The 26,599-nt window shown below is 39.6% G+C and overlaps 1 protein-coding gene across 3 annotated transcripts in view; it reads left to right on the top strand.

Annotated features, from left to right (window-relative positions):
* Window positions 1-26,599, top strand: part of LOC126201088 (exocyst complex component 6B) — a 155,271-nt gene that overhangs the window by 106,542 nt on the left and 22,130 nt on the right. For all 3 annotated transcript variants that reach the window (XM_049936762.1, XM_049936760.1, XM_049936761.1), the window contains exon 12: window positions 18,415-18,606. In XM_049936762.1, the coding sequence (XP_049792719.1) occupies window positions 18,415-18,606 (192 nt within the window). The remainder of the gene's footprint in view (window positions 1-18,414; window positions 18,607-26,599) is intronic.

Genomic DNA, 26,599 nt, shown 5'->3' with positions numbered 1-26,599 from the left:
TACTTTTCTCCTTTTCCGCTGTCCCCCCCACCTTACCCCTGCGCGCTCACTGGTAGCATGTCACTATTCACCATCCGTACCCTACAATCTCTTCCCCTCTCCAACCATTTTCCTCCTTGCCCCCACCCAGTCACCTCTCCCATCATGCACTGCTACTGCTGCTCGGTGTGTGTGGTGTGTGGCCTCAGTTGCCTGTGACTACAGTCGTGTGTGAGTTGCATTTGTGTGTGTGTATGTGTTTGTTTGCAATCTAATATTTGTGACAGTCTTTCCGTTGTGCCTATCTGCGACTCATCATCTCCGCTAAATGGTGAGTAGCAACTTTCCTTTTCATAATATTGTTATATTCCATCATAGATTTTTCATTGTCCGAAAATATAATGTAACTACACTCCTGGAAATGGAAAAAAGAACACATTGACACCAGTGTGTCAGACCCACCATACTTGCTCCGGACACTGCGAGAGGGCTGTACAAGCAATGATCACACGCACGGCACAGCGGACACACCAGGAACCGCGGTGTTGGCCGTCGAATGGCGCTAGCTGCGCAGCACTTGTGCACCGCCGCCGTCAGTGTCAGCCAGTTTGCCGTGGCATACGGAGCTCCATCGCAGTCTTTAACACTGGTAGCATGCCACGACAGCGTGGACGTGAACCGTATGTGCAGTTGACGGACTTTGAGCGAGGGCGTATAGTGGGCATGCAGGAGGCCGGGTGGACGTACCGCCGAATTGCTCAACACGTGGGGCGTGAGGTCTCCACAGTACATCGATGTTGTCGCCAGTGGTCGGCGGAAGGTGCACGTGCCCGTCGACCTGGGACCGGACCGCAGCGACGCACGGATGCACGCCAAGACTGTAGGATCCTACGCAGTGCCGTAGGGGACCACACCGCCACTTCCCAGCAAATTAGGGACACTGTTGCTCCTGGGGTATCGGCGAGGACCATTCGCAACCGTGTCCATGAAGCTGGGCTACGGTCCCGCACACCGTTAGGCCGTCTTCCGCTCACGCCCCAACATCGTGCAGCCCGCCTCCAGTGGTGTCACGACAGGCGTGAATGGAGGGACGAATGGAGACGTGTCGTCTTCAGCGATGAGAGTCGCTTCTGCCTTGGTGCCAATGATGGTCGTATGCGTGTTTGGCGCCGTGCCGGTGAGCGCCACAATCAGGACTGCATACGACCGAGGCACACAGGGCCAACACCCGGCATCATGGTGTGGGGAGCGATCTCCTACACTGGCCGTACACCACTGGTGATCGTCGAGGGGACACTGAATAGTGCACGGTACATCCAAACCGTCATCGAACCCATCGTTCTACCATTCCTAGACCAGCAAGGGAACTTGCTGTTCCAACAGGACAATGCACGTCCGCATGTATCCCGTGCCACCCAACGTGCTCTAGAAGGTGTAAGTCAACTACCCTGGCCAGCAAGATCTCCGGATCTGTCCCCCATTGAGCATGTTTGGGACTGGATGAAGCGTCGTCTCACGCGGTCTGCACGTCCAGCACGAACGCTGGTCCAACTGAGGTGCCAGGTGGAAATGGCATGGCAAGCCGTTCCACAGGACTACATCCAGCATCTCTACGATCGTCTCCATGGGAGAATAGCAGCCTGCATTGCTGCGAAAGGCGGATATACACTGTACTAGTGCCGACATTGTGCATGCTCTGTTGCCTGTGTCTATGTGCCTGTGGTTCTGTCAGTGTGATCATGTGATGTATCTGACCCCAGGAATGTGTCAATAAAGTTTCCCCTTCCTGGGACAATGAATTCACGGTGTTCTTATTTCAATTTCCAGGAGTGTAGATAGATTAAAAAAAATCAACTCGCAAACCGGTGGTAGGGGAACACCGAAAGCTTGCAAACTTTAATACCTTTTATATGTGTGTTCTCTTGCTGTTGCTTGGTGAGTAGATTTTCATCCATCCAATCACATTATATTTTCAAACAGTTATTGAATTTAATTGACAAATGGAGGAAATAAAAAATTGCAGTATATGAAGCAAGTAAAAGGGAATAAAGGTGTCTAAAAAGTGAGATTGACAGGAAGTCAGGAAGTGCCAAATTGCAAAGCAGTAATGGCCAGAGGAGAAATCCAAATCTATAGAAGCATGCATGGCTGATAGAATAGATGCCATGTGTAGGGAGATTAAAGAAACCTTTGGAGAAAAGAAAAGTAGCTGCATGGACATTGGAGATAACATGGCAAGCCAGCACTGAAATGTGTGTGTGGATAAGGCGGCCTGCCAGGTAGGCCAGTTGCCTGGGGCAAGTATTATTATTCGACCCCACTTTCGCAGCTTGCATGTTGATGAGGATGAAATGATAATATAAACAACACAACACCCAGTCACTAAGCAGAGAAAATATCCGACCCAGCAAGGAACTGAACCTGGGCTTCTTGCATGGCATTCTATTGTGTTGACCATTCAGCTACGGAGGCGCACAAGCCAAGAAAACACCAGAATGTGGGAGGAATATTTATAAGGGCTCTATAAAGGAAATAAACTTAAAAACAATGTTATGGAAAGGGGAGAGGAAATAATGAAGCACAGTGTTTCTTGGGTCCGGTGGGAATTTCTTGCGCCATTTAGCAGATAACGGGTACTTGTGGCCCATGTATATTTCATTGTATAATGTGGTGAGGTTATGCTTTAAGATAATTTATATGCTATAATGTCTATTGATATCGAAGAAAGCACACGGAAATTTATAGATGATTATAGACAAAGAGAATTATATGGAATGCTGGTTTTAAAGATCATTTGATTAAAAATTTGAGATGTGATGCCCCGAGCATCAAGTGTTAAATAAAAGGTCTCTGATCATATTACTGTTAAGAATAAGGTAAATCTGGAAGTAGGAAAACCGGGAAGATGGAGCCTACAAATTTATGGAAAGTGCATGTGGAAACTGTGGACAAATGTTAATGGTATGCTGGCTTTATAGCATGACAATTGAGGAGCCAGACATCTGAACAGAATAAAAGATGGGGTAGGTGGAGATCCTCAACAAACTACCAAAAATGGAAATGGAGGACATTGATGATGCAGAAAAAAAAATACAAAATTGGAAAAAACAACCTCCATTCTTGTGGATTCTGTGGTGTACAGCTCTCCCCCCCCCCCCCTCCCCCCTCCAAACTTGTTGAGTCCAAGGATATTAATCTATATGTAACATTTTGAATTGACAGGAGAAAATATTGTTCATTGTAGGCTGTAAACATATCTTTTATTTGTTGTGCTAATGGCCAGTTTTGATGAAGGCTTCATTATCAAGCATCTGTAAATACATATCGCCTACAGAAGAGTGAAATATGTAACTTGTATGACAATCTAAAAATCATATAAAAGTACAATAAATGACAGTAATAAATTCAGCATAATGTGCCTCCCATTGCTTACATATATAGTAACATTCTTCACCGTTTTGTATGAAATGTGATGTGCAAATCCATTTTTCAGTTCACATGTGGAACACAAATCAATATTAGAATGCCCTGCATTGAACACAGTTGAAAAGATAATGGAAGATTTGTGGAAGGTCTATATATGTGTTTAAGATCCTGAGACTGTTACAAAAGTTTTGTGTTTCACTGTTTTGTACTTGGTATGTTTTTATAGGTGTGTGGTAATGATGCCTTAATCAAAACTGGTGAATAGCACAACAAATATAAGATAAATTTACATCCTTCAACTGACAATGTTTTCTTTCATGAAATAAATTGAGGCTGTGGTTCATCATATAAACAAGATTTTTTGATAGTTGTATAAACAACTTTTGTGAAAAGAAGTACAAATGACGTATTGAAAGTCTAATTTTGCTACACATAACTACTAAGAACCTGCCCTATATATTTCTCAGTTTCAGGAATAATCAGTGAAGTGCTGTGGTTTGAAATGCAAAATAAGTATCTCAAATTGGTATATAAGTCACTGGTTGCCTGTTACTGAAATGTGATTGGGAGGCTTATCACTGCAGTTTCCCAAGAAGAAAGTCTAGAATCTCACTGTGAGCTGCTGAAATTTGCAAACAAAACATTGCTAGCACTTTATATTTCTTGTACTTCTCTTATTTATATACCGATTGACCCACAGTCATCTTTGTGTTTTCCTTTTCTGCCATTTTTTACCACATCAAACGCAGCACAAATTGTTGAACAAAGAAGTGTATGAATGGCAGACTGCTTGAATGATGAGGCAGTGTTTGGGCATGAGAACATGCATGCATGCATGCATATGTGCATTCATTCTACTAATTTCTGTGCATGTGCTTTTGTTTCTGTGCATCTGCAATTGTGCATGAGGAAAGAGGCATCGTTTGGACATTTCTTAATCCTGTTACCAAAGGCGGGTGCTAATACATGTGAATACCATTGAATCATCAGTAGTCCAAAGAGGATTTTTTTAAAATTATTTTAGACAGTTTTTGCAAGTCACATTCCTTTAGTGTGTTATGTCATCTTCAGTCCAAAGGATGATTTGAGGCCGGCTTGAGTGGCCTAGCGGTTGTAGGTGCTACAGTCTGGAACCGCGCTACCGCTATGGTTGCAGGTTCGAATCCTGCCTCGGGCATGGATATGTGTGATGTCCTTAGGTTAGTTAGGTTTAAGTAGTTCTAAGTTCAAGGGGACTGATGACCTTAAAAGTTAAGTCCCATAGTGCTCAGAGCCACTGATTTGATATGGATCTCCACATTAGTCTATCCTGTACATGCCCCCTCCTCTCTGCATAACTACTGTTGCCTACATCCATTTGAACTTGTTAACTGTAGTCAGTCCTTAGTGTCACTCTATGATATTGACCCCTCCCACATTTGTTCCATCACTAAATTAACTATTCCCTGATGCCTCAGGATGGATCTTATCAAACTATCTATTCTCTTAGTCAGGTTGTGCTCATTTCAATGTGTATATCTTCTTTAGTTACTGAACTTGCCAAATATTCAGCATTCTTCTGTAAAACCACATTTTAAAAGTTTCTTTTCTCCCCTAGTCTGTGCTGTTTGTACTCCACATTTCACATCCAGGTAAGGCCACACTCCAAACCAATATTTTCAGATAGCTCTTTCTAACATTTAAGTTTATATTCAATGTTAACAATTACAGTTCTTCAGACCCACTATTGCCAGTCAGCATTGTGTATCATTTCTACCTCAACTAGTATCAGTTACAAAGGGGTGCTGATAAGCCATTGGCTTTGGAAGGGAAAAATGCACTTCTGGGCTTGAAAATATTTATTTACTCAACATATTCCCCCTTCAGCACAACACATTTATGGCATCTTTGTTCCAGCTTCTTTAGCCCAGCTAAAAAACAAAACATTGATTGTGCTGTAAGCCACTCTTCCACAGTCTTTCTCGCTTCCACAGTGTTCAGAAATCATCTTCCTCTGAGCTGTTTCTTGAGATTAGGGAACAGATATTAGTCTAAGGGAGGCTAAGTCAGGTGAATATGGTGTATGTTTGAGGATTTCAAACTGAAAATCTGCCAGCTTTTACTGTGTGATGGCCACCTTGTGGGGAGGGGCATGATCGTGCAGAAACAAGATTCCATTTCTCTAATTTCCACAATGTTTGGGACCCATTGTTGCTTCAGTTTGTCAGAAGTTCAACATAGTACTTTCATTCAAACAATTTGTCTGCTTTTATTTGTATTCTGAACTTCTTTGGACATGAAAAACAACCATGTCTCCAATTTTTGGACTGTTCTTTGGTTTCTGGATCATAAATGTATATCCATGTTGACAAGATGATCCAAAATTGCCACAAGATTGTGGTGAAATTGGACCAAAATTTACTGTGAAGCAGCCACTTGGCCATGCTTTTGGTCTGCATTGAGACGTTTGGGAACACATTTGGTTGAGAGTTTTCCCATGTCCAAAGTCTCACAAATAATATGACCTACATATTCTCGAGATATGCGTTGCGATCTCTGCTAACTTTCCTGTTATCCTCCAATAATCCAGGAACGTGGAATGAAGAGCATTCATAGTTGCCAGAACTGTAGTTAGTGAATCTTCAGATGATCTGTAATTAGTAATAAAAATCTTGTTACATAACAGTTTATGCATTATTCATATTTAAAAGCCATTGATATGATGGCATTAAATCAAAGACCACAGTCATCAAATATTAACATAGGAAAGCCTGAAATGGCAAGTGAAAATCTCTTAAGTTAAAAGTGTAAACTTACAACATTAATAATAATTTAAATCAGCATGATTGCAGGATTAGGAACCAAAAAGAAACTCACCAAACAACAGCTATATGTGGTGCAAAGATAGGTTAGCAAACACAGCCATGAAGCACAGTAGTAAACAAATACTGCTCTAGGCACAGTACGTGCTGAAGCAAATGGGTCGTGCAGTAGATTGGCTTAAGTACGAAACTTAACAAAAGTGCCAAGTAGCAGGCAAAATACATGCTGACGCGAGTGGGTCATGCAATAGACTGGCTTATCAAAAGTGCCGAGTGGCAGTGCTAATTGTAAACAGGAATTGAAATTAAGTAAATGCTGTACAGAGTCAATTACAATGATGGTACAGAATAAAATATTCTCAAAAATTAAAAATAGATGAACTAGTGGTGACATAGCAAGTAACTACTTCAGCGGAATACTACACATCAAGATGAACCAAAATGTCAATCTAAATGAGTAGGGGGACAAGAAGGGGGAGGGGGATGAGAATGTGATGGGAAAGGATAAGAGATGGTAAACTTATTGGGGGGACGGGGGGTGGACAAAGTTAGAAAACAAAGGCTTAAAAAACATTGGGGTAATGGGAAAACTGAACACAAAGCTTCGGTGCTAGGAGACAAAGGCAGAAAAAGTGAGGAGCTGACCCAACAGTCACAAACAGAAGAGAGCTGTAAAGAATAATTCTTCTTTTGCCAAACATCTTAGATCTAGTGACCACCGTGAACTGACTCTTGAGTCTCTCCAGATCCACGGAAAGAATTAACCATTTTGCAACAGATTGAGAGAACCACATTTCGCAATTGGTCAAAAACTTAATCCTTAATGATCAATTGGCCACAAAAGAACTATATTTTCTATGACACTATGATTTCAAAATTTAGGTAGTTTTATCTCTTCCCTTTTTGACTGTTGAGTCTGCTCTCACTTTCCCTGTCTTGGTCTCATACCATCATGGCTTTGTGTTTGGTTTTCCCATTATTCCAATGTTTTAAGACTGTGTTTTTTAACTTTCTCTTCCCCCCCCCCCCTCCCCAATAAATTTACCATTTCCTATCCTTTCCCCTCTTAATCCCCTTCTCTCCTCTCCCTTCCTCCTTCCCTCTATTCACCTATTCATTTAGACTGACATTTCAGTCCATCACGATACATGGCAGTTTACTGAAATAGTTACTTTTCATACCACCGCTAGTTCATCTACCTTTAATTTTTAAGAACTTTTATTCTGTTCCATCATTTTAATTGGCTCTGTTCAGCATGTACGAGGGCAGTTCAATAAGTAATGCAACACATTTTTTTTCTGAAACAGGGGTTGTTTTATACAGCATTGAAATACACCAGGTTATTCCCCAATCTTTTAGCTACACAACACTATTTTTCAACGTAATCTCCATTCAATGCTACGGCCTTACGCCACCTTGAAATGAGGGCCTGTATGCCTGCACGGTACCATTCCACTGGTCGATGTCGGAGCCAACGTCGTACTGCATCAATAACTTCTTCATCATCCATGTAGTGCCTCCCACGGATTGCGTCCTTCATTGGGCCAAACATATGGAAATCCGACGGTGCGAGATCGGGGCTGTAGGGTGCATGAGGAAGAACAGTCCACTGAAGTTTTGTGAGCTCCTCTCGGGTGCGAAGACTTGTGTGAGGTCTTGCGTTGTCATGAAGAAGGAGAAGTTCGTTCAGATTTTTGTGCCCACGAACACGCTGAAGTCGTTTCTTCAATTTCTGAAGAGTAGCACAATACACTTCAGAGTTGATCGTTTGACCATGGGGAAGGACATCGAACAGAATAACCCCTTCAGCGTCCCAGAAGACTGTAACCATGTCTTTACTGGCTGAGGGTATGGCTTTAAACTTTTTCTTGGTAGGGGAGTGGGTGTGGCGCCACTCCATTGATTGCCGTTTTGTTTCAGGTTCGAAGTGATGAACCCATGTTTCATCGCCTGTAACAATCTTTGACAAGAAATTGTCACCCTCAGCCACATGACGAGCAAGCAATTCCGCACAGATGGTTCTCCTTTGCTCTTTATGGTGTTCGGTTAGACAACGAGGGACCCAGCGGGAACAAACCGTTGAATATCCCAACTGGTGAACAATTGTGACAGCACTACCAACAGAGATGTCAAGTTGAGCACTGAGTTGTTTGATGGTGATCCGTCGATCATCCCGAACGAGTGTGTTCGCACGCTCCGCCATGGCAGGAGTCACAGCTGTGCACGGCCGGCCCGCATGCGGGAGATCAGACAGTCTTGCTTGACCTTGCGGCGATGGTGACACACGCTTTGCCCAACGACTCACCGTGCTTTTGTCCACTGCCAGATCACCATAGACATTCTGCAAGCGCCTATGAATATCTGAGATGCCCTGGTTTTCTGCCAAAAGAAACTCAATCACTGCCCGTTGTTTGCAACGCACATCCATTACAGACGCAATTTTAACAGCTCTGTACAGCGCTGCCACCTGTCGGAAGTCAATGAAACTATACGAGACGAAGCGGGAATGTTTGAAAATATTCCACAAGAAATTTCCGGTTTTTTCAACCAAAATTGGCCGAGAAAAAAAATGTGTTGCATTACTTATTGAACTGCCCTCGTACTTTATTTCAATCCCATTTTACAATCATCACTGCCACTCGGCACTTTTGATAAGTTTTGTTCTCAAGTCAATCTACTGCACGACATCACTTCAGCATGTACTTTGCCCAGAGCAGTATTTGTTTACCATTGTTTTTCATGGCTGCGATCACTAAAATATCTTTGCACCGCATATTTCCATGGTTTGGTGTTTCTTTCTGGTTCCTAATCCTGCACTCATGCAGATTTAAATTCTTATTAATGTTGTAAGTTTACACTCTTAACATAGATGTTTTCACTTCCCATTTCAGGCTTTCCAATGTTTATATTTGACCACTGTGACCTTCACTATAGTGTGTTGACTCCTGCTCAAGGCAAGTGAATCATTTTACTTCTCTTTACTTCTCATCTTTAAATTAGCTATTCCATTAATTAGTGTTAAATAGGTTCATGAATAAACTGTTTTGAAACAAGATGTTTGTTACTAATTACAGATAATCTGAAGATGCACTAATCTCTCAAAATGTGTCATTAATAAAACACTTGCAACAGAGACTTTTTTCTGTTGTTGGAACACTGAACCATTTTGCTGCGTTGGGCCAAAATGGAATGGAGTAATGCATTCAGAATTACAGTGCCATCAGAAAACCTAACATTTTATTTTCTTTTCCCTTAACATCAATCCCTATATTATTTTGTACCCAAAGGTATTGGCTGCAACCCTGCCTCCATCACTTCTCAGTTACAGCCTCCTTTTCATGTCCTTTGACTCTCATAACTGTACTTTGGTTTCTGTACAATTTTTAGATAACGTTTTCCTCCTTATGTTTTATCCCTTTTATCTTCAGAATTTCAATGACTGTATTTCAGTCAACTTTGTCAAAAGTCTAATTCTAGAAATGCTAAAAAGTACATTAATCTGTTTTCTAACTATCTTTTAGTGTAAGTCATAGAAACAGTATTACTTCATGTGTTCCTGCCTTTCTTGGGAACCAAAATTGATGTCCCCCACTTTGTCTGTTACCAGTCATTCTATGCTTCTGTAGATTATTAATGTTGCTATTTCACAAGCATAACTTATTAAACTGATGATGTTGTTGTACTTTCAACTGTCTCTTTGGTATTGGGATCATTGCATTCTTCTTGAAGTCAAAGGGTATTCTGCATGCTTGTATATTCTACATTTCAGGTAGAATGGATTTCCTAAGGATCTTAGGTTCTGAAGAAATGTCATCTACTCAAAGTGCCTTGCACTGGCTTAGGTGTCAGTACTCTGTCAAATTCTTCATGCAGTATCACACCCGCCATTCACATTCATTCATTTCATCTCTCCTTCCCATGATCTTTTTAGATATATGCCTTTTATGTATTGCTTACACTTTTCAGCCTTACCTTCTTTGATATGCTAGCTTGCGATATGAACTCATAATGTTCATACAGCTGTTTTCTTTTTTCTTTTTTTCCTCCAAAGGTTTCTTTAATTTGTTTCTGCATGGTACCTGTGAATCATGCACTCTTTAAAACATTACATTTGTCGTCAAGCAGTTGCTGCCTTACAGTTTTACATTTGTAAATGGTTGCGAAAACACACTTGACCTCTTAGCCATAAACAATCCAGAGCTAATAGAGAGCATCATGACTGATACAGGGATTAGTGATCACAAGGTCGTTGGAGCTAGGCTCAATACCGTTTCTTCCAAATCCACTAGAAACAAACGCAAAATAATTTTATTTAAAAAAGCGGATAAACTGTCACAAGAAGCCTTCCTAAGAGACAATCTCCATTCCTTCTGAACTGACTATGCAAATGTAGACGAGATGTGGCTCAAATTCAAAGATATAGTAACAACAGCAATTGAGAGATTCATACCTCATAAACTGATAAGAGATGGAACTGATCCCCCATGGTACACAAAACAGGTCCAAACGCTGTTGCAGAGGCAATGGAAAAAGCATGTGAAGTTCAGAAGAATGCGAAATCCCGAAGATTGGCTAAAATTTGGCACGGACTTTAATGTGAGATGCCTTTAATAGGTTCCACAACGAAACATTGTCTCGAAATTTGGTGGAAAATCCGAAGAAATTCTGGTTGTATGTAAAGTACACAAGCGGCAAGATGCAGTCAATACCTTCGCTGCGCAGTGCCGATGGTACTGTTACCGACGACTGTGCCGCTGAAGCAGAGATATTGAATGCAGTTTTCCGAAATTCCTTCACCAGGGAAGACGAATGGAATATTCCAGAATTTGAAACACGAACAGCTGCTAGCATGAGTTTCTTAGAAGTAGATACCTTAGGGGTTGCAAAGCAACTCAAATCGCTTGATATGGGCAAGTCTTCAGGTCCAGATTGTATACTGATTAGGTTCCTTTCAGATTACGCTGATACAATAGCTCCCTACTTAGCAATCGTATACAACCGCTTGCTCACCGATAGATCTGTACCTACAGATTGGAAAATTGCGCAGGTCCCACCAGTGTTTAAGAGGGGTAGTAGGAGTAATCCATCGAACTACAGACGTATATCATTGACGTCGGTTTTCAGTAGGGTTTTGGAGCATATACTGTATTCAAACATTATGAATCACCTCGAAGGGAACGATCTATTGATACGTAATCAGCATGGTTTCAGAACACATCATTCTTGTGCAATGCAGCTAGCTCTTTATTCGCACGAAGTCATGGCCGCTATCGACAGGGGATCTCAAGTTGATTCCATATTTCTAGATTTCTGGAAAGCTTTTGACACCATTCCTCACAGGTGACTTCTAATCAAGCTGCGGGCCTATGGGGTATCGTCTCAGTTGTGCGACTGGATTCGTGATTTCCTGTCAGGAAGGTCGCAGTTCGTACTAATAGACGGCAAATCATCGAGTAAAACTGAAGTGATATCAGGTGTTCCCCAGGGAAGCGTCCTGGGACCTCTGCTGTTCCTGATCTATATAAATGACCTGGGTGACAATCTGAGCAGTTCTCTTAGGTTGTTCGCAGATGATGCTGTCTAGTAAGGTCATCCGAAGACCAGTATCAGTTGCAAAGCGATTTAGAAAACATTGCTGTATGGTGTGGCAGGTGGCAGTTGTCGCTAATAACGAAAAGTGTGAGGTGATCCACATGAGTTCCAAAAGAAATCCGTTGGAATTTTATTACTCGATAAATAGTACAATTCTCAAGGCTATCATGGGTGTTAAAATTATGAACAACTTCAGTTGGAAAGACCACATAGATAATATTGTGGGGAAGGCGAGCCAAAGGTTGCGTTTCATTGGCAGGACACTTAGAAGATGCGACAAGTCCACTAAAGAGACAGCTTACACTACACTCGTTCGTCCTCTGTTAGAATATTGCTGCGCTGTGTGGGATCCTTACCAGGTGGGATTGACGGAGGACATCGAAAGGGTACAAAGAAGGGCAGCTTGATTTGTATTATCACGTAATAGGGGAGAGAGTGTGGCAGATATGATACGCGAGTTGGGATGGAAGTCATTAAAGCAAAGAGACGTTTTTCATCGTGGTGAGATCTATTTACGAAATTTCAGTCACTAACTTTCTCTTCCGAATGCGAAAATATTTTGTTGAGCTCAACCTACATAGGTAGGAATGATCATTAAAATAAAATAAGAGAAATCAGAGCTCGAACAGAAAGGTTTAGGTGTTCGTTTTTTCCGCGCCCTGTTCGGGAGTTTAATGGTAGAGAGATAGTATGATTGTGGTTCGATGAACCCTCTGCCAAGCACTTAAATGTGAATTGCAGAGTAATCATGTAGATGTAGATGTTCTGCCAGGTTCATTTTTAATGTATATATTCCCCTTTGCCCTCTTTGTTTCCTGTATTTTTATGTTTTCTCCTTTCCTGAATTAAATGTAATAAGTTAAAAACATTTCAAATGAAAAACCTATAAAATTATGAGACCAGATTGCTAGCCAGTTCGTACCTTCAATAGTACTACCACCAGTCTCATTAAAAAGTACAGAGAAACTATCCTAGTTTTTAGAGCTAGTGGTTCCTTCTTCAGAGATCATAGACATATAGTTTGGGGAATGTTTAAAAGTAAGAGCAGGTCACTAAGAGCCCAGGATGTGAGGGACCAACTTGTTCTGATGACAAGGTTTCTACTCATCCAGGTCCTAGGTTCTTAATTTCTAACAATTGTGCAAATTCTTGATCTTTATTCTGTATTTCACATGTAATATGTCATGCATTATGCAAAGTTTCCTATTGGACCTGGTATTTTTCCTCTTTGTTCTCCTGTTTCCTTCACTGTTTCATCTTTTAAAGTTACTCATTCATCATGTATAGTATTTTTTTACCTGTTTCAGTCAGTTGCTCATAACTCTCCATTTGAAATTCTCAAAAACACCTGATTGTTTCAACTTAGCCAGGTCCCAGCTCCTTAATTTCTGTAATTTCTTCAGCTTTAATCTGCATTTGCTGCCTAATAAATTATGGTCAAAGTCCACATCTGCTGCTGGAAATGATTTGGAGTTTCTGAATCATGGTACTACCATTACACTGTATAATCTATTTGAAACCTTTCAGTGTTTCCATATCTCTTCCATATATACAGTCTTCTTTCATGACTCCTAAACCAAATGTTAGCAATAATGAGCTGGTGTTCAATGCAAAATTTTACCAGATGGCTTTTCCTTTTATTTCTTTGACACAGTCCATGTTTGTTTACTATTTTCCCTCTCTTCCTTTCCTACTATCAAATTCCTGTTCCCCACCACAATTAAATTTTTGTCTCTTTTATAACAACTGAATAATTTCTTTTATCTTATCATACATGTTTTTTTACAATATCTTCATCTGTAGAGCTGGCTCATAAGCAGAGAGATGTGTATTATCATAGTTGGTCATGGCTTCATGTCTGTCTTGGCTATAGCGATCCATTTACCATGCTCAACAATAATTATCCAGATGGTGATGTTTCACGTTATTGTTTGAGTAAATCACCTCCTTTGCATCTTGGAAGACCAAGAGTTTTTTCATGCAGTACTATTGAAGTTTATCAAATGATACAATATTATGAGCCCCATTCAGCATTCAATATTTTGTAAATTTCATTGGTAATTTATGTTTCAGTGCATGTTGGAGATAGCAATTGATTTGCTTCCTTAACCACTATAATGTATCCATTTTAGCAAATGAACTAGTGATTGAAGACCCACACACACAATCCTCATAGTTGTTATTAAACAGTCTTACATGCTAGTCTGTTGAGAAAAAATATTGGTCACCTCATTTACATTACAACAAAAAAATTTGACCATTAATAATTACATAATTCTGGAAGTTTTTTCTGCTTTTCACACAGGGTTTTCACAGCTGTAATACTAGGTGTAAGTAGAATTACCAAAATATATTGTAGATACCTTCAACAAAAAACCTTTACTCAGTGATTACAAAAAGCACATCACACTTGTCTGCAAGGAGGGAAACAGAAGTGATCCACAAAACTACTGTCCAGTCTCATTTATGTCTGTCTATTGTAGAATCCAAAAATTGAAAGTTCAAATATAATAAGATATTTTGAACAGAATGGTCTCCTCCATACCGTCAACGTGGGTTTCAGAATCATAAATCATGTGAAACTCTACTTGCACTTTCCTCACATTATTTTCTGAAAGAATGGATCAGTGAAATTAGAGAGATGCAGTATTTCTTGAATTCTGAGAGGTGTTCGCTTTGTTACCACACCAACAACTAATAGTGACATTTGTGACTGAATTTAGGATTTTTTGGTAGGGATGATGAAGCACGTTATCTTGAACAGAGCCTCATTGGCAGAAGTAGAACTATCTCCCGGTGAGTTCCCGGGAAGTGTCACAGGACCCATATTGCTCATGTTGAATACCAGAATGAAAATGTTATGATAGTAACACCAAAAACGGCAAATATGTCCTGAGCTGAGTTAGAGATGTGAAAGAGGGGAACTACCTTTTGGACTTATTTGGCAGCCTCAGAGACATTTAAATCAAAACTCCTTGACATATTCTCACCTTTTTACTTGTTAGTATTAGTAACATGTGCATTTATTGTCGGAAGTGTCCCCTAGTGGGAATGCATGCATCCTAAATGTAATGACACACATTTGCGTGACATGACAAATGCCATGTTGGATGATATGATTGCATTTGTCACATTTTATGACATGCCATCATCTATCATGTTACTTTACACAATGCGTTATATTACTTGACATGGGTACTAACACTAAAAAAGTGCAAATGTGTCAAGATGTTTTGATTTAAATGCCTTTGAAGCTACTAGGTAAGTCAAAAAAGCTAGTACCATTCTTTCTTTACCTAACTCTGTGCAGGATATATTCACCTTTCTTGTGCTGTGATATGAGCATTTCTGATTCTGGCTTCCAACTTTTACTCAGCCATAATTTTGACATTAGACATGTAAATGCTCAGTCAAATAATGTATCATTCTGTACAGGGCTGGGCATAGTTCTTGCCTGGTAAATGCATTGTTTTGCAAGTCCAAAGATTTATTGATGATTTTAAGCCACTAGGAAATAAAATCTTTAACTTATAAATAACAAAATGATAATCAACAGTAATAACTAATTTTTTTAAATACATCCAAATGCAGCATTTAAAATGCAAGGCATTTGTTCAAAACTCAGTTTCATGTGCAGGTGCATGATTTTTCACACGTACAACCTGAACAATGTAAGATTTTTGCAAACACATCTTATGATTACCATAAGAATATATTTCTTATTATCATCTGTATCACTCTAAACCATCTCAGTATGTGTGATTTTATGTTCAGTTTATGTGCAAATTTGGACTGCTATATTGTGGCATTGGATAAATTTTTCACAAAACGATGGGATGACCATTAAGTTCATGTATTCATCTACTTTCTTACAAAATTTGAACACGATTTGTATAGGTTTGAAACATAAAAGTGGCACTTCTCAAAAAGTCCCAGAAAACATGTATTTGCATTTAAAACCAAATGAAAGCAATATCTTTTTCAACTGTAAAACTTATTGAATAAAAAAATTCATTTTGACTTATCCATTTGTCTACCTATGTGCAAACAAATTCATACAAGTTTAAAGTATAGAAGTCGCAGGCTTCAAAAACCTTCCAGAAAACAGTGTTTTTTGCATGTAAAATCCAAATGCAGCAAGATCTTTTCAAACAGTTAAAATTTATGTTAGAGCAAGGACCAATACACCAGATGACCAAATCTGAACGATAAATCTTACTCCGGTCCAGAGTTATTTAAGGATGACTGTTTCTGCATGTAAAATCTGAACAAGGATGGTGGTTTTTGCACATAAATTCCAAACAGTGCACATACAAATTGTGCCATTAGCTGAGCATTAATTTCAGTCCAATTAAAATCTTTTGCTAAAGGAATTAATTGATGTGCACAACTTTCCTGGGTGCCAGCTCTGGTTCATCATTCAAATCTTGCTTAACATACTGTGAAATAGATGTAGTAAGACAAATATCCAAATAGCTATAGAATTGGCCACTGGTCCAGGCTAAACCAAAAACTTTGCACCCCATGTTATAGCTTCCACGCTGTAATAATTAATGACCTCTCAGCCAATATTCACATTAGATTCAGTATTTTTTGCAGATGATGCATTTATCTACGAGGGCAGTTCAATAAGTAATGCAACACATTTTTTTTCTCGGCCAATTTTGGTTGAAAAAACCGGAAATTTCTTGTGGAATATTTTCAAACATTCCCGCTTCGTCTCGTATAGTTTCATTGACTTCCGACAGGTGGCAGCGCTGTACGGAGCTGTTAAAAATGGCGTCTGTAATGGATGTGCGTTGCAAACAACGGGCAGTGATCGAGTTTCTTTTGGCGGAAAACCAGGGCATCTCAGATATTCATAGGCACTTGCAGAATGTCCACGGTGATCTGGCAGTGGACAAAAGCATGGTGAGTCGTTGGGCAAAGCGTGTGTCATCATCGCCGCAAGGTCAAGCTAGACTGTCTGATCTCCCGCGTGCGGGCCGGCCGTGCACAGCTGTGACTCCTGCAATGGCGGAGCGTGCGAACACACTCATTCGAGATGATCGACGGATCACCATCAAACAACTCAGTGCTCAACTTGACATCTCTGTTGGTAGTGCTGTCACAATTGTTCACCAGTTGGGATATTCAAAGGTTTGTTCCCGCTGGGTCCCTTGTTGCCTAACCGAACACCATAAAGAGCAAAGGAGAACCATCTGTGCGGAATTGCTTGCTCGTCATGTGGCTGAGGGTGACAATTTCTTGTCAAAGATTGTTACAGGCGATGAAACATGGGTTCATCACTTCGAACCTGAAACAAAACGGCAATCAATGGAGTGGCACCACACCCACTCCCCTACCAAGAAAAAGTTTAAAGCCATACCCTCAGCCGGTAAAGTCATGGTTACAGTCTTCTGGGACGCTGAAGGGGTTATTCTGTTCGATGTCCTTCCCCATGGTCAAACGATCAACTCTGAAGTGTATTGTGCTACTCTTCAGAAATTGAAGAAACGACTTCAGCGTGTTCGTAGGCACAAAAATCTGAACGAACTTCTCCTTCTTCATGACAACGCAAGACCTCACACAAGTCTTCGCACCCGAGAGGAGCTCACAAAACTTCAGTGGACTGTTCTTCCTCATGCACCCTACAGCCCCGATCTCGCACCGTCGGATTTCCATATGTTTGGCCCAATGAAGGACGCAATCCGTGGGAGGCACTACGCGGATGATGAAGAAGTTATTGATGCAGTACGACGTTGGCTTCGACATCGACCAGTGGAATGGTACCGTGCAGGCATACAGGCCCTCATTTCTAGGTGCGTAAGGCCTTAGCATTGAATGGAGATTACGTTAAAAAATAGTGTTGTGTAGCTAAAAGATTGGGGAATAACCTGGTGTATTTCAATGCTGAATAAAACAACCCCTGTTTCAGAAAAAAAAATGTGTTGCATTACTTATTGAACTGCTCTCGTATAATGAAATACTGTCGACAGTACTAAATTCTAATGTACACAGTACACAATGTCTGCTTGCCTTGCTTCAGACAGATGGTCAGCAGAATTGCCTTGCTTCAGACAGATGGTCAGCAGAATGTTTGTGATTGTTGTTGCCATATTTTGCCTCTAAGGTTATATTTGAAAAAAGAGCATTTACGATACAATACTGGTGCAATTCAGCAACCTGGTGATGATCTAAAGAATGAAACTGGTTGTGATACAGTAAATGTGTGTTAATACAGCATTGGTGGTTTCCATTAATTATTAATATTAATATTTCAAATTCTCTTGTCCTTCCACGGACATATAGCAGTGCTGTGCTGTATTTAGTTGTTGTGGAATGTCAATATAGTTACAAACTATCATTTACCCTTAATGTTTATGGTTACTGTACAGGGTGCTTTTATCTCTTTGTGTGTGTGTGTGTGTGTGTGTGTGTGTGTGTGTGTGTGTGTGTGTGTTCCTTGTAAATAATCTCTCACTGTACCTGTACCAAAATAATATTGATGAATAGATATTAAACAAGTAAGATATTTATCATATGAGCAGTGTTTATCTGCTTAATGATTAAAGTATTTTTAACTTACATTTATCTAATTGATCGCAAAGTAGTGCTTGTTATAATTTTATTGCAGCCAGGCAGAAGTGAATGATATGATCCGGAAATCAACAAACCTCCTCCTCACACGGTCGTTCAGTGGCTGTTTATCATCACTCTTCCGGAAACCAAGTCTTGCCCTTCTCCAGGTGATTCAGATAATTATTGATACAGGCTATCTTGAAGAGGCAACTGTTTATTTGGAGGAATTTGTCTCTAATATTACAGGGTGAGTAATACTGCAATAACATTTTGTTTGTCTCCCTCCCAGCTGTAGCTATGAATTGTACATTTAATGAAATTGTAGATACTTGCAGTTTTTTAAAATCACTATTCTTTTAAACAGTTATCATTAATAAAAGATTGACTGTTGCTATCAAACTAAATTGGAGAGTTTGGTTCAACAGTTACTTATTGTGATAAATCACGGAACTACAGAGTACAATTAAAAGGAGGAGGTTGAATTTTGTATGTACTGAAGATTCATTCTGAAACAGTCAGTTCTATCAAGTTCTGCTGTAGGAGAAATGAATGATAAGTTGGACAAAAAAATAGCAAACAATGTTTTTGCAAAATTGAAGCATTATGTAACACAATCCGTATTAACTGTGACTTTTACACTGTGGATTCAGATTTATTTATTACCTCAAAAGAAGAAATTTGTTTCCGTTTAGTCATCCACCCATCATGTTCTGCATTTCTTAAGGGGAACTATTGGTCATATAGTACATTGTAGATCAACAAAGGGAAGCAGCTGTTGGAATCTGCATTAATGTAATACTGGAAAGTTCTGGATGGTTTGTGAAGAATGAAAGTAACCTCTTACTGTGGAGACAAGGTGTTGAGTCCTACAAAGCTGTTCCTGTTGTTAAGCTTTTGGACAATGCCGTTTCTATTGCAAACAAAACACACACTTGAAGAACTTATTTCTAGTTTTTGGAACTATTAATTTCTTCTCCAGGGAGAAAAAAAAATGAATAATTGGAGAAGACATGTGGATGAGAGGGACTCACTTGTGGTGAGAACGAGGGTAAAAAAAGACCTTCAACATAATGTACAAAGAATTTCTCATTGCTATAGATGCTCGATTGACAAGTCGCTAGATTTCACAGGAGAGACCGTTTGGCGTGGAAGGGATGAGGCTTTCCCAGGTAACCACTGTGATCGTCACAAAGTGATGGAGCCTTTATATGGTGGGATGATAAGTCACAGTCTGTTTTAAGATTGCAGATGGTTGTTTTCCATCTGTTGTGATGTTTGAAAATGACCTAACAAAGGAAGATAGAGGAAGGTTGGAGATAAGGAATTCTAGGGAGTTTAAGGGAGGAGCAGGGAAGGATAATGGAAGGATGGAATTATAAACTGGTAGGAATGAGGCTGAATGTTCACTTTCAGCAATTTTGGTCATAGAGACAAGAAATTGTTTCCACTATCATTAAACTGCTATAAGCTATTTGTGATTGCTCACACTAAAGTTACAAGCAAGCCACTCCTGTGACAAAAGCTGCTGCTAATAATTCCTCAGCTATATTTAAAGAAAAATTCTGTTTGTTTCCTATTACTTGCTTACTATTTACATGAGCTCATTTATAGCCTATATATATTGCAAAACAGTTGTTTCTTTGTTACAAGGATAATGGTCTGTTTGCGGTGAGCATTGCTACTTGTAACACTTCTGATTGAAATCTTCAGTCATTGAATCAGTCAGATAATTCTGTAGAAAGCTTTTCACTCTTTTTAGTGGGATAAACTGATGGTACAGTGGTCACCTTTGATATTCCAGTATAGAAATTGTCAGTAAATCAGCAAAGTGCAAAATATGTGCATTTCCTTTTGTATTTAAATATGTAAGCTGACTTCTTGTTTTTTCTTTGTGCAGGAGTAGGACCACATATGTCAGATAAATAAACTTGAAGATTGTGTAATCTGATATTTGTGTGTTGTTTTCCAATTATATTTTCAGTGAATGTATGAAAATTTGTTTGTGTGTTGATGAATTACTTACAGTTGAAGGTTTATGAGTGCAATACAGAAATGACATTTGTAATAGTATCCTCATTCAGAAAAGTCGGTCCCCTTTAATCTTAGTATATATCTGTGTGCTTAAAGACATACTTTTTTCAGATTTTTGGAAGCTTACAGGTTTCATGCTTAGTATATTTGACGGTAAATTAATGACTGTCATAATTGGCAGCAGTATCGGGTTGAGGAAATCATTTTCCCCTTAATTGCAGTGTCAATAGTTTCATGATTACCGTAATATTCCCACCTTTCTGTGCTCATTGATTGGTTTGTTGTAATACAAATATAAAAGAAATTCACCATCACGACATAGTTACAACCTATACAAAATCAACAACTGTGACAAAATATTAAGTTTGTGCATATAATAACTATAATTTCATGTTGCAGTTAGTTTTCCCCTTCAACATAAAATTCTATTATTTGTGAATTTGTTATGTGAGTCGTCTGTGAGCATAACTTCGATAAAAACAAAAATCCCAGACACAAACTTCTGAATAGCTCAGGGAATCAATTATATCCCAAGTTTTTCTCTCATTATAAAACAAACCGCTTTCTTGAGCATTGTAGCTTCAGTTTGTAAAGTAACAGATCATGAAAACAAAAAGAAATAAGTGAAATTAGTATCAGGTTTGACCTCATAATTCAATTACAATAACTTTGTGATTGATAGATGCCACAAGTGGGGAGCAGAGTTGCTGCCAGCTCGTACATGCCACATGCTCATGTGACTGATGGCTGTACACACACAAAATAAAAATACTCAGCAATTGTTACACGATTTAGCTCTCCTTCCCGTCCCTTACCCTCTTGCCCAAAACAGTGAGTATGTGAAGCCCAAGAAACAGCTGTGATTGGTTGACACTCAGCCCCTACTACTCGCATACCTGATACTTCAGTCACAAAGTTGTTTCAATTGAAGTACATTTGTTTACTGTTCAGAAACACATTGCACCAACCAGAATTGAGCCTCACTATGAATACTGTATCTAGGCACAGGATCAGTTTGTTGCTGTTCATAAGCAGTTGTAAATTGCCCTGACTAATGTGATGTGATTGGAAGCTGCGACAAGAAGGTGTGCTGGGTAAACTGCTGGAAGTGACATACCTGAATTATCATCTTCCCCTGTGGCAACATATCTTCTCTAGGAACATAGGACCTATCAATATCCGACAGTTACCCTGTGAGTGGCAAGTCAGTGGCAGGTCTTAAAGCCTTCTGTAAAGAGGGGAAGGATACAGGGAAAGCTCCAGGTACTACACTCATCCTCCTCAACAACAGACTTAAGGTCCTGTCTCCTACAGAAACTGAAGCTGTGCAATTCACTTCACCTGTAGGAAAGACTTCTGTGTTAGGGGGAGGCAAACACAGTTGGGTAAGGGTTTGTTAAGGTTGGCAATTTCAACATTTGACAGATAATCGTACACTGCAGGAAAATGGTAGGTAGGGTTAAGCAGGATCACCTTGTGCATGCCTGGAAGCCTCACTTGGTATGTTGGAGAGTCTGTTCCAGCAGTCATTGAGAGAGCAATGTGCAGCCAGCAGCAGATTGTGGCCCATAGTAACAAAGAATGCTTGTCATCTGGGCTCTAAGGTCATACTTGGGTCATTAGATTGACCAGAAGGGAAAGTTGAAACTAGCCTTGTTGAAAAAATTTCAGTGAAACTCACAATCCGCAGTATTATCCGCAGAACTGAATGTATCTGCGTGGTTGTGAGTCAAGTGGAAGACTTGAAACAGACTTCAAAGGTTCTGTGACAATCTAGCCTGTGAGATTCTTGACTTTTTCCAAAGGTTTGAGAATTTTAGTGTTTCCCTAAATGGATTATGACCGCACCACAAACCAGTAGCTGCTGCCCAGGTATATCAGAAAAATCTCCATCCAATCCAGTCCTTTCTAGTTGCCTCACAGATGAGACTATCAAGATCATAGTGATCAACTGCCATAGCATTCACAACAACGTGGTGGGCTTAGAGTGCTCCTAAGAAACTTTGGAGTAATTATAATACTAGGTTCAGAAAGCTGCCTAAAACTCAAAATTGACAGCAGTGAGATTTTTGGAGTAAACGTAAGTGCATACTGAAAAGATAATCCAATGGGAAATGGAGATGTGCATTCATCATAGAATGCAAGACATTCAAATACACTGAGATAGAAAATAAAACTGCATGTATGATTGTGCAGAAATTAATACCAAGAGTGGGAATAAACATGTAATTGGTTCATTCTATCGATCACCAATTTCATCCCCAGATGTAACTGAAATCTTTAAAAGAAAACAACAGCTCACTAGTATGTATGTTCTCCAATCATATTGTCATCAATGGAGGAGACTTTAATCATCAAAGAATCAATTTGGATAGTTAGATCTTGGGTGTGACAAGACATCCTGCAGAAAAATGCTAGTAAATGATTACTCAGAAAACTTACAACAGATAGTCCGAAGTCCACTCAGGACAAAAATATGTTAGATTTAATGCTGAGGAGACCAACTATACTTGACTCTGAGGATGTCTGCATTGAAATTCTTATCAGTTACCACGAGACAGTGGCAGAGCTATGGCTAAAACAAATAGCAAGATTGACCTATTCAGTAAAGCACTAAAGTTGACTATTCATCTCCAGGTGATGTGATAAAAAGGATGCCCTTGTCACCCGGACAGCATGCATTGTCGATGACTGCTGGACAGATAATAACCTGTCAGAAAACAAAGAGGCCAATCCATAACTTGCCCAGATGGAAATTCAACACTTCTTAACTTCAACTTAAATCCATTGCTTCAGATTACAGAAACAATATCTCAAATAAACTGTCTGGTCATCCAGTCAGCATTAATAATGCAAATCAGGAGTGGAACACACTTTAGAAGGTCATGACTGAATCATCTGAGGAAATAATTGATTTTGTAAAGAAGAAGAAGAAGAAGAAGAAGAACAAAAACCCAGAATGTTTTGATGTAAATAATGAAGAAATTATGCATCTGATCAGTGCCAAAAGGGAAGCTAATTTATTATTTCTTTTCAAGCTCCATCTTCAGTGTGAAGAAAGCAACATTTCATGGAACTTAAAGGAAAATATCAGGCACAAATTAGGGAAATCAAGACTAATGGGTGACAACAAAAAGCTAAAGAACTGGAAAGGTTATCTGATGCTTGTGTGATGCAGAGATCAAGATGATGTACAGCTCAACTCGATTCTCTTTAGGGACACTGAAGACTGCTGACTATTTCATCACTTTAACTGATAATGAAAAAATCTGAGAGAATTAGAAGGAACTGTCCCTCAGCAACCCCAACAACTATGGATAGCACTTCCACCCACATATAGAGACTTTAACTAAGCACACAATCAAATAAGATCAAGAAAGGCTTCTGGTGTTGATAACATCCCTCTGGAGTTGATACAAAATGGAGGTATACTCTTGAAGACTAGATTTTTACACTCATCCTCTTAATTTGAGAAAATCAAGACATTCTTGATGACTTGAAGAGTGCTACTATTATCACTATCTTCCAGAAAGGCAATCATAGTCCATGTGGAAACTACGGTGGTTTGTCACAGTTGTTAATTGCAGGTAAATTTCTCAAAAAAAATTATATTGAATTTGTCCCATATTACATCAGACAGAATTTTGTATGAATCTCTGTGTGGATTATGAACCTCCATAGGCATGACAGATGTGAGATGTGCTAGACAACTCCAGGAAAAATAAAGGGAGCAACAGAAACTGCTATATTTAGTTTACTAAGACCTGAAAAAAGCATTTGATTCAGTATCTAGATCTGCCATGTGGAAGGTACAAAGTCACTTTGAATGTGCCGAATGCTATGTGGAACTGGTTCAAGCTCTTCATGATGGTATGTCTGGGCAGGTTCTTCAAGGTAACTATGCACCAAGTTCATTCACACAAGACTGTGTGTTTGCTTCATCACTCTTTGCACTGTGCGTGGTTGCTATGTTGTATGAACTATCTGTAAACAATCTTCAGCTTAAATGTAATAACACTGTACCAACACCCATCATTGTGATGGTTTTATTGTTTCAACATTCCAATCACTTCATCTTCAAGCATGCCACATGAATGACACCAAGTGCCACCCATGCATGTATAAGACTACGCACCAATAATCTTATCTGGTTCCGTAGACATCCGAACTTCATGAGCATGTGTGCTCTTCATACACAGGACAGAAATTGCCAAATAAAAATCTGTGACTGTTCATTTGACAGTTGCTGTCATGTGAGTGAAGAGCACACGTGCTCATGAAGTTCGAATGTCTACTGAACCAGATAAGATTATTGGTGCCTAGTCTTATACATGCATGAGTGTTACTTGGTGTCATTCATGCAACGTGTCTAAAGATAACATGATTGGAATGTCAAAACTGGTTGTCCAATTAAACAATCAAAATAATGGCTGTTGCTACAGCATTAATACATTTCATCGACCAACCACTGTCTACACTCCTGAACCCAAGATGGTGTTACGTCTTCAGATTAAGTTTCATTTTGATGGAGGTCTTTTCAGTCTGGCAAGACTTTGTTCACAACAACGTACCCAAGTTACATGAGTGGCATAAATGCAGTGTGCCTATGACTGCTTGAAAACTGCATGTGGTCACTTTGGTCTTATCATCAATGTGAAAGGAGAAACTAAGATACTCACACAACCTGCCCTAGGATTAACTCTTAGACACAACACTGGAGCAGGTTGATCACTTTTCATATCTTGGAAGCATCTTGTCTAGATGGTGTACCTGCAAACAGGGTGTTTGTAAACAAATTTGGGCTGTCCAGATGCATTTGGATGGTTATTGTACAATGTCTTCATGAATAAAGACCTAAATCTGCATATTAGACTCATGGTGTACACAGTTGTTGTCATTTCCATGATCCTGTATGACTGTGAAACTTGGACACTCTATTGCCATGATGTCAAAAAACTTTTGTGCTTCGACCAACAATGAGATACATCTTCAACATTTAGCAGGATGACCATGTGACCAAAAATGAGCTTCTAATAAAAAGGTGCATCTAAATGACATTCAGGCAACAATCATCTCTCATCAACCTAGACAGACAGGACATGTTCACTGCATGAGTGATACCAGGTTCCTGCACCATGTTCTTTATGGCTGACTCTGCCCTGGCAGTAGACTTCATGGAGCCCCTTGCAAGCACGTTAATAACCAGCTAAAACACATCATGAATGTGAGTGGTGTAAATATACAAACATGGGAAGAATGTGCCGTGGACCGTTTACTGTGGAGGAACACTACATCCACTGCTGTAGATGAAGAAGAATGCTGCAGACATGAAGAGGCCAAGTGACAAGCACGGAAGCTCCATCAATTACAACTGCACCCTCCTCTTATCATTCAGTGCTATTTGTGTGGATGCATGTTTTTATCTACCTGCCTTGATCAATGGTATTCAGGATGTTAAGAGAAAATTGTGAGTTGGGTTTCACATGACCAATGTTTTCTGAATCCATACTGGTTAGCACAGAGGAGGTCATTTTGTCCAAGATATCTTGTTATTATGTTTCAGCTCAGAATATGTTCTAAAATTATGTAAAAAATGGATGTCCATAATATTGTATGATAGCTGTGAAGATTCCTTCTGGTACCCTTCTTGTAAGATGGGTGTGACCTATGCTATCTTCCAAACACCCCAGTGTTTTTGCTTGAGGGATCTACAGTTAACTAAGTCATAAATTTTCTATAGAATTTGAGAGTGATATCTTTGGGTTATAAGGCCTTGTTCAATTTTAGCTGTTGCTCAACATGGCTGTAACTAATACGTTTATCACTCGTCTTTGCAGTGATGTGAGGATTCTGTATTTATGGGTTTGCTTTGTTACCTCAATTTCAACTCCTGTGTCAGCTATGAGTGTTTGGAAATGTTATGTGCCACAGACTAAAATTTCTTGGAGTTTTATGAGAGGTCTTTCAGTAAGATTATGCTACAGTAGTCATTGAATTGTGATTTTTTTTATACCAATTGTGCAGTAGCCACTGTTTTTTAGAAGTTTCTTTATTAAGACTGTATACCACAGAGGGTACCTCCCATCATGAACCATTCTCCTAGGCACATAAAAAATTTCTCCAGTACTTGCTCAAATACTTATCTAAACTTGAGCTACATTTCCTCTACATGATGATGCCCAGAGCTGAAGATTTCAAGTTTTCTCTCA

The sequence above is a fragment of the Schistocerca nitens genome, chromosome 1 (genome assembly GCF_023898315.1).
Source record: "Schistocerca nitens isolate TAMUIC-IGC-003100 chromosome 1, iqSchNite1.1, whole genome shotgun sequence".
NCBI lineage: Eukaryota > Metazoa > Arthropoda > Insecta > Orthoptera > Acrididae > Schistocerca > Schistocerca nitens.
The sequence above is the reverse complement of the archived record's forward strand: the minus strand, read 5'-3'. Positions and strand labels throughout refer to the sequence as shown.